This window comes from Paramormyrops kingsleyae, chromosome 7, assembly GCF_048594095.1.
Source record: "Paramormyrops kingsleyae isolate MSU_618 chromosome 7, PKINGS_0.4, whole genome shotgun sequence".
NCBI lineage: Eukaryota > Metazoa > Chordata > Actinopteri > Osteoglossiformes > Mormyridae > Paramormyrops > Paramormyrops kingsleyae.
This window is the reverse complement of record NC_132803.1, coordinates 34,753,044-34,769,816: the sequence shown is the minus strand read 5'-3', so window position 1 is coordinate 34,769,816 and position 16,773 is coordinate 34,753,044. Positions and strand designations below refer to the sequence as shown.

At 43.2% G+C, this 16,773-nt stretch overlaps 1 protein-coding gene across 9 annotated transcripts in view; it reads right to left on the bottom strand.

The window, feature by feature from the left end:
• Positions 1–737: 737 nt before the first annotated feature.
• psd3l (pleckstrin and Sec7 domain containing 3, like) overlaps positions 738–16,773 on the bottom strand; it is a 114,993-nt gene continuing 98,957 nt past the window's right edge. For all 9 annotated transcript variants that reach the window (XM_023795566.2, XM_023795557.2, XM_023795574.2 and 6 more), the window contains 6 exons: positions 14,522–14,703; positions 11,352–11,422; positions 8,373–8,530; positions 7,695–7,839; positions 7,245–7,388; positions 738–3,886 (listed from right to left, as the gene is read on the bottom strand). In XM_023795566.2, coding sequence (XP_023651334.2) covers positions 3,686–3,886; positions 7,245–7,388; positions 7,695–7,839; positions 8,373–8,530; positions 11,352–11,422; positions 14,522–14,703 — 901 coding nt within the window. In that variant the 3' untranslated portion in view covers positions 738–3,685. The remainder of the gene's footprint in view (positions 3,887–7,244; positions 7,389–7,694; positions 7,840–8,372; positions 8,531–11,351; positions 11,423–14,521; positions 14,704–16,773) is intronic.

Genomic DNA, 16,773 nt, shown 5'->3' with positions numbered 1-16,773 from the left:
AGTCTGAAAGTGAAAATCCATTACTATGCGATGATAATACCATGAGGTATTTATGCACACTGAGATGTGCACTGAGCCCTGTGTCACGACACTGGACGCTGTTTCATCTGTCACCATGGATACCTGTCAGGGAGGACTTAAACCAGAACAGGCTTCAAAGATTTATGACTTTTTCTGACAGTTAACAGCAGCTCATGTCGCATGGCAAAATATATTTTGTGATTTAGGCAATTTTATTTTAAAGAACTTGCGATTCTACATGTTCATGCAGCTGAACAATTTACGGGAGAAAACCAGACACAGAATAATAGATATAAGACTGAAAGGTTTTATTGTATGATACCATTGTGTGAGTACTGAGAGTAAGAGTGGTCTGAGGAGGTAAACAACCACGAGCTGATATTGATGATAATCACAGGAGCAATGTGTCACGACAGTGGAATTGAGCCCTGCTGTGTATGGCGCTACTGAGGTCAGAGTGCCCACGTTGACTCCTGCCCACTGTTGAAAGTGCCTACAATGGGCACGCAACTGGACCTTGGAGCAACAGAAGGAAGTCACCTGGATTAATGAATCCTGTTTTCTGTTGCATCACGTGGATGGCTGGATATGTGTTGGACCTATGAGTCCGATCCATGTCAGTGTTGCCCCATTTTGATCATGAAGCCGTTTTATGTCAGAAAATCAAACCAACATGAATCCCAGGCCTTTGACGTTAGAAATAAAGAAAAAAATCATTCAATTAAATACATTATTTTATTTGTTGAATCCATCTACAGCTTGTATACCACCAACGACGTATTGCCGGCGTGAGAGCTTAAGACACGCTATGAGCAGGTTAAATCACTTGAGCGACCAACAATGCGATCCTCTGCCTCTTGAAACACAGGGCGACAGTTATAGTTAACATTTACACAGTTAAAGGATTGTACAGGATCACAGCATTGAGAGAAACTTTGATGCTTACGTTCAGATGCTAAGGTACATTACAGTCCATCGCAGAACATTTAGATTCCAGAGCACCTGTAGCTTCAGTTGCTCCCTGTCGTCTGTCCCATGGAAATAAGATGAGATTGGTGTTTCTTTGTGATTAACAGCAATTAAGCTGGCACCATCTCTTCTGTTTTTGAGAGACATTCGAATGGAAACATCCCTCCAAGTTGATCACAAATTGTAACCCGTATAAAGAATACTTGTGAAGAACAGCATTAAATTATACTGACTTTTTTTTTTTTTTTGCAAAATGAGAGAAAACGCTTCAAAGATCTGATAAATAGCAAAACTGCTTGAAAGTTAATTGTTTATATGAGGTCTGATTGCTTCCTTATGGCTGCACATAAAAAAAAAAAAAACTTGACTGTGGATAACAGAAGTGAGAGAGAGGACGTTACCATCAAAATTACATTTCAATTTTTAAATAATGCAACCTAATGACTAATAAAGACCGGATTCACTCTATCAACAAGCTACATTGTATTTATATTAAAGAAATGTGCCACAAACAAGCAATTCATCCACATAAATCCTTTATACATCAAAGAAAAGAAACAGCTTGCTGAAATGTACCTGTACAATCAACAACACATAATATATCAATGTGTCAAATGTACCAATGCAACACTATTGCAATATCATAATTTACAAACTGGCTCATTCATGAGGGGCTCATTTTGCATTAGTGTGCTTAAAGAGCAAAATGAATAAGATGATTGAGACCTCTGATCGTTTTGGGCATGTGTCAAAGGCGTAAAACTGAGCACTTCTATACACCTTCCATAACATAAAACATGGATTTGTGGAGCAGGCCTCATGTGAGACGCCCAAATTGTAATTCGAATGAAATCTTCAATTTACAGAATGGGGCATCTGGATTCACGACATTCGTTCCAAAGATGTCGAACCTTTAAACATTGTACCCCTAGGATTGAACAGTTTTTTCTACTGCAAATTAAAACAAAGCATCATCATTACTTCACCATAAGTAATAATACTCCATAAGTCATAGTGCCAATAAATCTGAGACACGAAGAATAATATACTAAAGCAAGCAAAAGGGGGGGAAAAAAAAAAAAACTTTGGAAACAAATTACAGACAGAAGTGAAAATAATGTTTGCATGTTGACCGGTGTATTGAAAATCTGAAAAAATGTATCAAAATATGTGTAAACATATGTTTTGTTCAAAATGTCTGAAATGAAGAAAAATAACAAATTAAAAAGGAAAATATTCTGGAACGGTCCAATGGAAGAATATTGTCCCAAAACGCACATAATTTTCCAGCGCCAGGAATGTCGCTGAGCGACGTTATAATTCAATAACAGCATCAGTAAAGGCAATAATTGCAACTTTAAATGTTACAGCACTGTGAATAGTTTCCTCAAAGGAAACTTTGTCAATAAACAAACTACAACAGCAAAACTATCGAACCACTGAAAACAAAGACATTTCGAGTTGAGCTGATCGAAAAGTACATTCAGCTCAGTACCTTCAATAAAATAAAAGTTAATTTCTGCCTGGAAAAACCTGTGATGTCAGTAAAGAAATGTATCATTCTACTCCTTAAAGCTCTTTGAAAAATTCAAAAGAACTCATTTATAAAGTGCACTATAAACACCAATTAGATCTTTACAACAATACAGTTATCAAATTAGAATTTAAACTCGAAATACATAAGAAGGTTATAAAAGACAAAAAAGGAGCATTGGCATTTACACTACTTAAAAAGCATAAATATATCCTTTGCTGTAAATGGATAAAAAATAAATGTCTCAGCTAGAGAGACTATGGTTTCCTAAGTGTACATCAATGACATACTGCAGTCTGAAGACATCAAAGGGAGTGTACTGTAGGTGTAACTGATATCAACACTATACTGACTGACAGATATGAAAATATCCCTTATTGATAATACAAAATTATATTTAGTCTCAGTATGGTGCTCAACTACTTTAACATGCAATTTTACAATTTAATGAATTGTTACAGGAGGCTCTCGATTTACTTTTTTAATGTGTTTTATGCAAGATGCAAAGGACTTCATCTCCGAACACAAAACTCTCTACTGAGTGATGCATCACACCTCAATATTTACATTGTGATGCAAATCACTATACACATAAAATGAAGGAAAGTTGAGGAAAAGGAAAATGAAAACCAACAGGGAGACACTGTTGCCGTTAGAGGCCTGTGTGTCTTTAAATTTGTACAGTTAAATCATGAATTAAATTAAATGCAACCACCACACTTAAATCTACATATTAAAATATCAGGTTAAATTTGTGATCTGTTTTTTATATTTATGTATAGAGGTTGGTCAAGAATCTTCCCCTAAATTGGAGATAACCTTCCTCTTGACTCAATGGTGGAAAAAAACAGCTGGAAATCTGACTGGACGATACAGCGAAACAGAGAACAAAATGCATCACAAAATTTTTTTCAAAAAAATGTCACGCCTCAAACAGGAGCACCGACAGCAAACTCAACGATCTTGAAATAAAAAGACCACATACGTACGGATGATGTTCCATACAAAATGCTACACAAGCACCAGTCAGTCTAGGGAGAGGTGGTTATCATTTACATTTTACACAACTGTCTTCAGTACAACAGTGGGCCGATAAATAAATTACACAGGATGTATTCACAGGCGGCGCCGGGGCAGCCGTCTCCAGCCGGCGGGTCCTTCCTATGTGACCTTGGGGGCCTCGGGCCGGTAGTCCTTCCTCTCTGAGATATTCCGCTTCACCTTGGCCACAGCCGGCTGCGACTCCTGGTTCAGCGACGGGCTCGACTGCGACTTCTTCAGCCCAGCTTCGGCCTCCTTCCCAGACAGCAGGTCCTTCACCCCCTCCTTCAGGAGCTTCACGTACATGTTGTACCGGTTCTCCTTTTGAAGAAAGACGACAGCGTTACCATTTGAAATTTCTGCCAATGAACGCCTGGCTACACTAACGCTGCCGTCTGTTTCGTGCCTGTCCTTAAGTAAACGTCTCTACTGTAAACACTTTAATGGCTGTAAAATCCTTATGCATTATTAATCAATGGCCGTTTGCTCAACTGAATGATATTGAAACTATTTCTGAGCCCTGATTGAAATGTCATGTTTTTGTCTCCCCCAGTAACACAAAAAAATGAATGAACAATGCGTTGACGAAGAATGGGAATTATTTTATGAGTCTCATGCACAGATGGGGCGGTATGATCCGTACGGCACGTTGTGGCAGGCAGAACCAGGCTGGTAGCTTTCCACTGGATGTGGGGGGGAGCTGTAGCCGTGGAAACAGTGCCGCTCATCTGGATGTGCAGTGGATGTTCAGCAGACACACTGACGTGTGTGAAGCGTGTTACATTCGCTCGATCAGCAAGTTTAAAATGTGTGGGTGTCAGCCAAAATATGCAGAATGGCACAGAGTCTGACTTCTGTAACTGAGATAACTGAATAAATGCACATAAAAAAAATCAAGCAAGGACACCTGTACATTGCTCAGTGGACAACAGCTTAAAATAGGTAAAAACAAACCAAAAACAAAACTAGGGAAAAAACAATCAATGAATCAGGTGAAACAGAAATGTTCTGTTTAAAGAATAAACTGAAAGGGTCCAACGTGTTGATTACTCTGTACTTGCAGAGCTCTGTGCTGAAATGAGTAAGGTAGAGAGATAAATCTCATGCTATCTGATCAAAGCATTGCTATTCTTTCATAAGAGGATGCCGATTCTGATGGGCAAGGGAGCATTTTAACAAAGAGTCGGCGCTTATCGCAGAAGAGCACCTTTTCTAGAAAATGAGACTTTGCAGCAGATATATTATAAGTCTGCAAACAGAGGAAGTGAAACCAGAGGGTATCAATCGATTACAGGACTGTTGTTAATCACTCAGTGGTAATATGGCATGAACAATAATTGACTTCCTTCTCAAAAGAAAATTTTGTTACTTAAACTTGAGACTGAACTTCCACTGCATATCATACATAATGCAAAGATTTTGTGCATGTTTGCTAATTATTATTAATTAATTTTTATATCCACCATATGTTTTTGGTTTTTTTTTTTTACATGCAAGACAATGGTCATTCAGTCATTATATCCTTTTGCAGTGCAGGGTGGTGGAGATCCTGAATCCCAGAGTTCACAGGGAACACCATGGATGGGTGGGATGCTGGTCCACAAAGAGCAAATCGCAACAATTACAACATCAAAAGCAGCAACAACATCAACTCCTCCTCCTTCTTTAATCTCTAGATCGTCATGCAGGCAGAGAGGTGGGGCCCTTTTTTGCAAAAAGCTCAAAATGCATGACTGAAGGCTGCATGATCAAACAGGCATCATTATTAGAAAGATGTTTGCCCACGGCGAGAGAATCTCTCTCCAGTTACATAAAACATCCACCATTCCCTGCCCAAAATGTCTCACACATCTTCTGGTCTCTGAAAGTCTAATCCTGTTTCCGTTCCTTTCATGGGCATTGTTTTGTTGAAAAATACAGAAATACTTTCTCACTCCAGCTGGAAAAACATTAACCTGCATCACAACCTGCCTCCCACAGTCCTGAGATGTTTAATCCCACGTTCAAAACAGAGACTCATTAGGCAACATACTTTGATATGATACATACATATTCTGTTTAAGTGACAGTAAACTGCCACCGTCTAGGTTGGAGCAATAAGCTTCTAATTATTTTAATGGCAACATTAGAAGGAAAAATTAGGTCAGCAACATTCAGGAGGTTTCCAGTGCTAAGAGGCAGTGATTAAAACCGCAGGACTGAACGTTGGGGAGAAGTTGTGTCCAGTGAAGATTCCTCATGTCGGCTCTTAATGGACACGCCGTCAGTGTCTGGCCATATCGTCTTCCCTTTCCATCTCTAGGAAACCTCGCGCACTCCACCCGCGATCCGTGTCCCGAATCCCCTTTCAGGGACGCAATACGAGTCGGAGACGCCCGTCGCTGCAGTTTTGTCTTTGTGCAGCCGAGCAGCAGACTGGGCTGGCTGCCCGCGGAAACGCCCTGGTTGAGCCGGATGCCACGTTCACCATCTGCTAATGATGCTGTTCCACTTAAAGGCATGACTGACGGACAGACAGACTACAGTCCTGAGCGCATTAATTCCCTCCGACAAACGGCGCTAACGGCGGCGGGCAGACGGATTAACCTCAAGAGTCGCCTTTTGAAACTCATGCCAGCTAAACGTAAGCCCTTGATGTAAAAATAGTAACGGTTCTGGCAAAAAAATAACCCAGGCCTTTAATCCTATTTGGGCACATGTGCGGCCATTTGGACGAACATTAAACGACACCTAAAACCTCTCCCAGGAGGAAACAGCAGAAGTGAACCAGCAGTGAACAAGAATGGATCTGTCTGCATCCTGCCTAACAATATCAGTCAGCCCACTGCTAGACCCAGAACATCAGTGCTACAGTATGGCATTGGCAAAGGTCTATAAACACATTTTGGTAACACTTTTCTTAAGGCCATGTCTTTAGTAATTTAAACTCACTACTTATAGTTACCTCCATTTTTACTAAGGGAGATGCCCTTCATAGAGGCTCCCTAAAAAGAAGCCTTGATGGATTCTCCCAAATTGTGCAATTCTTTTGATAAAACACTCAACCAGGATGCCCCCATTTTTCTGCCAGACATATTGCTATATTGAAACACAGTTGCATAACCTTGAACCCAAGGACAAGGTGGACTGGCATGTACAAAATATGTAATCATTATTCTGTCATGAAGGGGACCTCCTCCTCTTTATTGTGTGCACTCTTTCCTCCCTGGTCTGTCAAAGACCCTTTGGACACAGAGCAGACGACTGTCATGACTTTGGATCAGTTCAGACTGACTCGGAATGAAGCTATGTTCAGTTTTAGCTGTGCTGTCCAAGCATCCTTGCTGTGCCTTCACAATTTGAAATAAAATTCTGAGTGGAAAAACACCCTTGATCGCCCTTAAATGGTTGAAACAAGCCCTGAATGAGTGGCTAACCAACAAACCTTCGTATTTTCGTATTTTGACACTAACTAGCAGAGTATTTCTGAGTAGTAATAATCTGAGCTAACTAACATCAAACCTCTCCATGTTACGTCTTCAAGACAGCATTAAACATTTTTCTTCCATGAATGCTGCTCTCCTAAGGCACGTCAGCTATCGGCCTTAAGGAATGGAGCTAGCGGTACGAACACGGTAAAGAGCGTGACAGTGCGGATAACAGCAGGACGGCCGCACCAGCACGTGAGAGATGAGCTCACCTCAAACTCCAGGTAGTGCTCTTTAAGTCGGTACTCATCAACCTCCTTGGCTTTGACCTTCTTATCTGGGGGGTAGGATTTGTGCTCGGCAAGCTCCGTGGAGACATGCTTCAGCTTAGCCTCATGGGATTTCAGCTGCTCCTCCTGGAAGGGGAAGAAATCGCCAATGCTTTTTCAACAACAATCTTTTCGTAAGCACTTTGCGAACATTAATGAGAAATAAACGTAACTTGTAAAGTAAAGAACAGTCATTTAAAGATGAAACAAAAAGAATTGTGTTCAAACGTGTACGTCAGTTTGTAAAAAAGTGCTTGTCAACAATATAAAAATCTCAGCCAACCTTCAACAAATAAAACGAAGATAACTGTCAAAAACACGCGCGGACACACACACCATTTTCAAACAACCAAACTTGCATGTATAATCAGGCAGGGCGGGCCACGGCCTCACCTGTGACATGCGCGTGGTGGTTGCAGGCAGCAGGGGGCGGCTGAACTTCCTCTGGGAGCCAATGGCTGCCGGGAAGGAGGGTGCAGAGAAGACGGCTGCCACAGAGTTGATCTTCCTGATCCAGGAGTCCATCTCCTCGGGGCTCCTGAAAGACCGGTCGTTTGTAAAGGAGACACGCTGCGGCTTAATACGCCCAGATGGTCATAAGAAAACATATTTTACTTGTACCCCGACTCCTCCCCCCCAGTTCAATTTAATTATACATAACTGGATGATGATACAAACCATAATGTGTTATAACTAAAATAAACATCACCAAACGAAAATGAGAACTATGCAAAATGAGGTTGGAAATGTTAAAAATTAAAATGATTAAACCCAGCAGAGGCGAGACATTCAGACGACCCAAGTCCCGGTTTACGTTTGGGGAAAAGACGTGACTCGTGAGATCCCCGGCCTCGGCTACGGATAAGGAGCCTTATTGCTTTATCCAGGCCGCCCTGAGAAACAATGAACTCCGGACAGACTAATGCCAGAGATAAATGTGCTTTCATTGTGCTTGAATCGGAGCATGAAATTAGATTTCATCCAGAGAATGGTCCCTTATTTCCCCCGCCACGCCTGCGTGCGCACACTCCCAGCGACGGCATGGCCTGGGCCTCCCCGAGAGCTACTCACTGCGCCTGGAAGAGGAAGACCCTCCAGTCGGCCGTCTTCAGCTTGAAGACATTGGGCTTCTTCTCATAGTCCATGGCCTTCAGGGCCAGGGCGTGGTGCACGCTGATGGCGTTCTTTAGGTCCTCCTCGGACAGGGCCTTCTCCGGCTTATACTCGTCCTACATGGGGGTGATGGACGACATCACAATCTGAGTATCAGGTCTTCACTGGACCTTACCTTCATGAAGGGGAGTGTTTCAGGGAGTAAAAACATGGACTGTTTGCGGGTCCCCAAGGAGTGGCTTGAGAAACACTGATGTAGAAGAAATGGAAGGAGGTGCTGGACCAGTAATACGACTTAAACCATTTAAACATTACCTTAAAAACGGACACTGGACGTTCTGCTTTTGCTCCAACTCCCCTAACGGTGCTATTTCGATCAAATAAACAGTCTTGTTAGGATTTATGCTTTATTGATTTATTTATAACATTTTTTTTTTATATGAAGGCATGGGTAAATAGGATGAATGTTGATGTTTGAGCAGCTGTTGCGAGTCAGCAGTGATATACCTGCCTGTTCACAGCCCACTGGAGCTGTACAGAAAGTGGTAAGCAATGCAGCAAAGGGTGCTGCCCAAAAAGTGTCTGTGTGAGCCAATCTGCCAGATGCATAGTGACAACTACTCATTTATCATCATATCCTACAGCCTTAAATGACTGCTGCTTTCTTCTGTATAGAAATTTCATTAACTGAGACTCTCTTGTGTCATTTCAGCATCCAAATGGCGAGATTGCCATGGATACTTTACCATTAATGGGGGGGGGGGGGGGAGGCAGTCAATTCAGAATGCCAGTCATGAAGAACTAATCTGACACAAGCAAACACTCACATGAAACCGTACAAGCACGCATGTATGCATTCATGCACACCCATGCACAGAATCCCTGAAGGACCTTAACAATAATCTTAACAGAAGCTCTAAGGAAACGTATGGTGCCAATATTTCTTATCCTTTTGAGAAGCCTGATGTACAGGAACAGCTCACCTCACATGGTCTGTGATGTAATGAGCCCATTAAACATACAGGTAAGCTTGTATTATTTAGAACAAGGAAAATTCTTCAATAATACTGGAGGTTTATGAAAATATCTCACATAAGTGATCTGAGCATGACTCAACTAAAACTTGAGATGACAGTCTATCAGTAATAAAATAACATAAAGGATGCCATAAATAGCATTCATCATATACAGCGTCACGGTGTTGGGTAAAGAGCATTTTGTTTCCCCAGAATTCTCCAGGCAGTGTGTATGTAGTGTCTTAGTGTCTGACCATCTCCAAATGTGACATTTCATTAGAATTAATTCCCTCAGTCCTGCTCCTACTGATGAAGAGCTGGGTGTAATTCGCTATGATTGCTACTCCAAAGTCTAAAGCCCTCGTCGCTCAAGTTAACGTACCAGCATGTTTGATTATTACCTGGCAGCTCTATGGAAACCACCGCAAACACAATCAGTCCAGAGGGGGATGAGCACACGTGTCCCAGCCACGGGGACACCTGTCACTATAAAGTCAGAGCGACGGGAATAAAACCTGCCATGCGTGTTCGGAAAGGGGAGGGAGCGGCAAAGCATGTGACCTTGATTGCATTTATGAAAATCTTGCTAACCTACTTCAAAGAAGAGACTGTCAACGTGAAAGTCTGTGATAATATGGCTGCTGTTAAGACGATGCAGGTCGGTAACCAGTGAGAGCAGGATGAGGATGCTCATATAGTGTATTATTATATCAAATTTCATATATGTATATGTAAGCATTACTGATTTTATGGCAATATATTCCAGGCTCCATTTATATTAGAAGGTGGTTTGCAGTATCAAAAAGGACGATCTAAATACTACTTGTCCACATCGTCCAACATCAAAGCTCTGCATTCAGCATCACCTAGACAACAATATCTCCCATCTCCAAGTACCTACTGTACAAGGCTGATCATACAGTGGGCAATCTGTATAAAAACAGAATCCAGGACTGGCGGATGGGGAAAAACGATGACAACGTCTGCCTGTTCACAACAGGAAGCTGGTTAGCATCTTAACGGCTGGCTAGCCCCCCCCCCGGCACCTTCTTAGCTCCATCTATTCAATCCACCTCAGGACGTAACAGAAGTATTTATCTCCTCTTCATTATCTGGTTTGTACAGTGGCAACCCCAATGTCCTGCACCAGGTGCGAGTCAATAATAATAAAACATAATTAGGCAGAAAAATGCGATCGGCGCATACAAAATAAATGCCCTGGCAGTGAAGTATCCTTCCACGCTGGGGAAACCTCAACTGGGTGAAGCCAACCAGAGAAAGGATTTCAAAAAATGAGACCACAGTTAGAGATAAAGGAGGGTGGGAGGTGCATGATAGAGAGGCTGGAAACAGAAAGTGCAGCTACCAGAGGTTCTGGACAGTGTTGGATAATTAGAGGTTCTCCGAGCAAGGCGTAACAGGCCTCTGATAATTATTTTAATTGGTCTTTGTACGGGGGTGCCTTAGCCTTTCAAGTCCAAGTTAACATCGTGATTTTACGGCCTGTCACCGCTGCAATGGCGGGACGGCAGATTACCCGCTGAGTGGAATAACGTGTGAGGCAAAGAGACAGAAATTCATGTGCATCAAAGCGGTGTGGCGTGAGAGTGCGTCCCTGGAGACCCGAGCAAAGCCTCCAATAAATGCAACATTTTTTGCATGTCTAGCAGAGACCTTTATTAGAAGGACTGCAGACAGATCAGCCTATAGGAGGCCATACTTAGACGGACCAACAGCCCCCTAAAAACGCCATAATGCCCTAAAAACTTGGCTGCCTTAAGCAGACAATCGGTCAAACAAAGACATTAGTTATGGGGATCTGGAAGGAGCCAGATGTCGCTGATGCCTTTTTATTCTAGATAAGCAGACAACCTGTTACCCATTTTCCTCTTTAATATTTTTCCATCACATGATTCCTTACCTTCTGCAAGTAAAGGATCATTCCTTTGAGAACAGCATAAAATGTTTTCCATCCTCTCTTCCCTCTCGGTGCTAAAAAGAAGAAAAACGGGACATCAGTCACAAAAAACACAAAACGCGAGCACATGTGAGGAGAAAAAGGGCCTTGAGCTACATCCACTGATCTGCAGGATCAAATACATCAACCCTGGTTTTCATGCATTATCGTAACATGACAACGCTGACTAAATAATTGTGTTCCAGGGGATGCCCTCTCTCAGGATATGAGGTAGCATTTAAAGCAGTAACATCCCTTCTTCTTGGTACAAACCACCTAGTGTTTAACGTCATGCAAAAAGAATGCGTCTGTGTTACGGTTACAGCGCATTGGCAATTAAAACCTCACTTGACTTGACATGAACACAACCACCTTCCGACACAAATATCCAGTAGGGTGCTTATGCTCAACAAAGAACCCAAGGCAGGATGTCCTTGGGAAGGCTGAGACGTCACAATGCCAGTTTGAGGATTTCTGACTCTGGCCCATTACCTAGAGAGGGCCACATAAGCACTTTAGTGTGGGATAGAGGACTTGAAATCTATATTAAAGGGCCCTTCAGAACTTCAGTTCTCCCTTGCTAACAAATTCCGGCAATACCATTCTCAGAGACATGCTGCTATGGCAACGTGCGGAAGATGAACTTGGTAACAACGGTGGCTGTAGAAACCGTTTCTACGGACCTGATCTATCGGGCTTCGCGAAGGAACGAACGGGTGGCGTTGGTGCCATCTGCCTGCCCGTTCCGCCTCTATTTCCTGCCACACGCAATGCCATGAGCTGGCATCGCTGCAGTCTTTTATTACATTGACCTTGCAGAGTGTCTTAAACATGGAGTTCTCTTATTTAGGATCCTGGGGCGAAGTGCAGCTCTGCGGGTCTGGATTTTGTGTCTGTGCCCAGAAGGTTGTCGGTTCAAATCCCATGGTGAGATAGTAATTATAATCACAGTTGGTCTGTTAGGCAAGATCCTAAACCTCAAATCTACTCCAGGGGTACTGGGAAAATGGCTGACCCTGGACTCTGACCCCAGGCTTCTCTCTCACCTGTATGCGAGAATCTCCTAGGACAGCAAGATGGGAAATACAGATACCAGGTATTCTTTCTACCAGTACAATAACAATAAAAGCTTTCTATTTTTATTCTACCCATGGGCAGCAAATTACATCAGTTAAGTAAAAATCCACTCCACGTGCACACGAAAACAAGGTTTCTTCCATGAAAACTTCACAAATTGATTTTGTGGGCCATGTAAGATTAATAGGCCCATAGACACTATTTTAACTAGAGGGCAGTTATTACTCTGATCTACTCTCAGATCCAAACTGCGCTTAAAAACCTTCAGGATGCTGCCACAGGAAGTGACTGTAATAGATGGCAGTTTTTAGCAGGAGCACGTGTGGTCTGTACCAACAAGTCAGCAGGGTCCTTCCTTAACGTGGTGAAATCGTCACACCGAAGAGGTAAATGCCTGTGAAGCCAATCCCCCCCACCCCCATTTGCAGCTGTTAGCAACTCTGCTTAATTTTCTCCATAGGAGTTCACGTTACTCAGATTGTTTTCCTGCTACTCCAGGTCGTTCCACTTCCCGATTATTAAAGCTTAAAAAACTCGACCCACAGTAAGTACGTGCTGTTCATCTTTCCCCTTGTTGGTCCTGCTACCTCCACTGCCTACAAACTCGAGAAAGACCAAAACGCTATTTCAGTGCACTGGCATAACAATGAGGTCCAATCTGCTTAAAAAAAGAGGATTTATTACACCTGAAATAGCACACGTGGCTAAAAATTTCATACACACACAGCAGGCAGTTGGATGGTTTCTGTATTTTAAGCTCATGATCTGTTGCTTGCAACTGATTTTTTTTTTTTTTAATGTTTTGGATGATGGATTTTTTTTGACGTAATAGGCACACTAATACTGCAATTCCCAATTAATCATAGGAAAAATGCTTAAAATTTTGTCATTCAAAATGGTGATGCAGCCACATTCCTGAAAGGTAAACAGTAAGTTAACATGACAAGTTAACACTATTTCAACTAGTGCACCGTTTCATTTCTGGAGCAATTTAGCTAATTCTTTAGGGACAGGCTCCATAGTAACAACTTAGGATGAGATGAAGTGACCCTCGTTTGGCCTCTGACTAGCTGTCCAGGCAAGCAGCTCATTCTCATAACAGATTAAATTATGAAAATTCTTGTGCATACAGCAGAGCACAGACAAGCAGGCATTTAGTGCAAAACAGACAAGTAAACATGGTGCAGATGAATAAAAAAATGCAAAGTACATACATAGCCTATTCTGAAAAACAATTATGGAAAATTAAGGAAATAAACAAATAAACAAACATATATGGGCGGATGGAATATGATTAATTAAAAAAGCTACATTTTTTCATGTACTGCCCCCCCCCCCCAAACTGTGACACCCCAGGCAGCTCCCAGGGGCAGCAAAAGGGAGCAACTGCCTGCCTTGTGTTATTTGCCCCTCTCAGAGTTGTGCTGTACCCCGCCTGTGAGGGTGACGGAGTCCCCCTCCCATCCTGGGGGCTCTGTGGTGATTTAATATGAAAGCTGACAGGAAGATGGAGGCATGGGGCCGCAGGTCGCAAACGCTAGTGCCCGTCACGGCACGCCACAGCGGCACCATGCAGCACGCCATATCCGGCAGCCTGCTGCTCCGCATTCCCACGGTAACAAACCCACACAACAGGCGAATGGATATTAAGCTAATCGTGTTCCTGTTAATGACAAACAATAAAGAAAGACTCTTCAGCTGGGTAGGATCGATAACTGTGCATTATGAGGGATGTTGTGTATAATCTATCATTCACATTTATTATGTTAAATGAGCAATAATATATGGTACTTAATGTCTGTGACATCATCCATTACCAAGGAACATAAGATTACTGATGCCGTTTTGAATAAATGTGCGTTTGAATCTAATTTCCTCACTATGGCAAAAATTTACATTAATCATATACTGATTAACCCAACAGCAATATGTTCGACTGCTCCAGAAGTAGAGTGAATTCTGGCCATCAGATACTGTTATTCTCAAACGGTGAATGGTTTTACGGTTGAGTAGGAGCAGTAGCTTGGAGGAGCTCGGCAGGAGTGAAGGAGACTCACTCTTCTTGCCATCCATGTCGGCGTGGATCTTGCGCCCCAGGAAGCCGGTTTTGTAGACGGCCGCATTGGGGTCGTGCGAAATGCTCAGGAAGGGGTTACCGCTGCTGATGCTCTTCGTGTTCGCGCTGTCCGTCTTGTTGTCGGCGAGCTCGGAAAAGGACTTCTTCAGCTCATCACCATCTCTGCGTGTCGCAAACAAAAACAAAGAGCTCTGCATTACAACCTTACTGATTAACTCATCAGGCTAACGTGACACCCGAAAATATGTCAATTGTTGTATAACCGATTCATAAAATTTGTCAGTGATTGTCCTTGTAACCTTGAACAGAATCAGCAGTTGGAAGATGGATTTATCAATGTCTGCACATTTCAAATGGTACGTTAATTAAAAGCTGTACTCGCATCCTTGAACCCAGTGCATGCTGGGATTGCTCCAGGCTCACCCCAATCCCTGCACTGGTAATGGAAGAAGGATGTGGTGCTTTCGTTTTCACTTTTGTAAACTTTTGCTTTGCTTGGAGCCATTTTCATCTCTCTGACATTTTGCCAAAGTGCTTCACACAAAACCATCCTGAAGGAACATCGTTTTTCGTGCACTGTTTGTGTTTTGTTCTGAGCTTCCCAGACCAGGCGTTTACCTAGAGAAGTTCCCTCTCAGATTCGCCATTATATCCGCCGGACATGCACGCCGTACTGGTTCACGAACCGCCAAGAAAAATACACACGAAAAATCTGAGCAGGAAGAATCGATGGCTTCACTTCACGTCGCCCTGTCATCAGATCATTTCTCCCAGACCGATCGGAGCAGATGTCTTCTCTATGCGAATGTTGGGGCTCACCTGACTGTCCGGCCAGTCACCTGTCCTCACCTGACTGTCCCCAGCGGAAATTCGCGGCTCTCATCAAATGCCACCCGTCTTCACTAATACAAATCAATATAATCCTTAAACCCTCCTCAGACCCCCGAAAACACAGTGGATGAACAAATTCTCATTAAAATGATGAGTATTGACTCAGAAGACAGTGTTGGGCTACTCAGCAGACCAGTGGCCTGTACTATGAAGCGGGGTTACTGGCATATCGGGGTAACTTGTCGGATTTCAGGTAGTCTGGGCAAAATGTAAGTGAACGAATATGAAGTCCATTTAAACTGTGGTACCTTAAATCCTACAAGTTACCCCGATAAGCCAGTAATGGGATTTATTTTATTCATTCTTTATTTGTAAACAGAGTGAGATGGTAATACCTAGCTTCACCACTAGGACACAGCGCAGGAACACAGCCATAATCGACTTTAACATAATGGTGATGGTGGAGGCAGCGACATCACAGTCATATTGCCCTCCCCAGACGGCGAGGCAGATAAATGAGTCTCAGATCCATCGCTCCTCCCGTACAGACGGGGAGGAAGCCTGGGCATTTCTTAGCGAAAAGTTTGCCCATGTTGGGGGGGGAGGGGGTGGGGGCAACATGGCCATATGGGGCTTTTCATTAGCGACAGGCCTTGCATCGTCACCAGGGGGTGTGTTAGAGGTCTCTTGCTGATGGAGCTTATGCCACCTTCACTGGAATTGATGGTGGGAGCAACGAGATAAACAACACGCCTCAGCTTGGGGATTGGGGGGTCATCTGTAGCAGGGTGTGAGGGGGGGGTCATCTGTAGCAGGGTGTGAGGGGGGGGTCATCTGTAGCAGGGTGTGAGGGAGGGGGGTCATCTGTAGCAGAGTGAGGGGGGGGTCATCTGAAGCAGGATGGGGGTGGGGAGTATTCTGTAGCAGGGTTTGGGGGTGTTCATCTGTAGCTGGATGGGGGGGGCTCATCTGTAGCAGGATGTGGGGGGGGTCATCTGTAGCAAGATGGGGGGGCTCATCTGTAGCAGGATGGGGGGGCTCATCTGTAGCAGGATGGGGGTGGCTCATCTCTAGTGGGGCGGTATGTGGGGTTACGGTTCGTGGTACATGCCTGGTTAACTGTCCAACGCTCAGGGAGCATGTCACAATTTAAACAAAAATATCAACAACGTACTGCATGGAAAATCACATAAGTGCCCCTATTGTGGAAAAGTACCCATCTTAATATCATGATTATCTGTAGCAAAAAGTCATACAGCCTACAGTTAGACCAATTTCTACATCAATATTTCCTGAGAATACAGCAATTTTCCTTTAAATCTGTTTCATTCCTTGAGTGATCAGATTAACCTGTTTTTTTTTTTATCCTCCGAAGGGCCAACAGAACGTCCCCTGAAATCG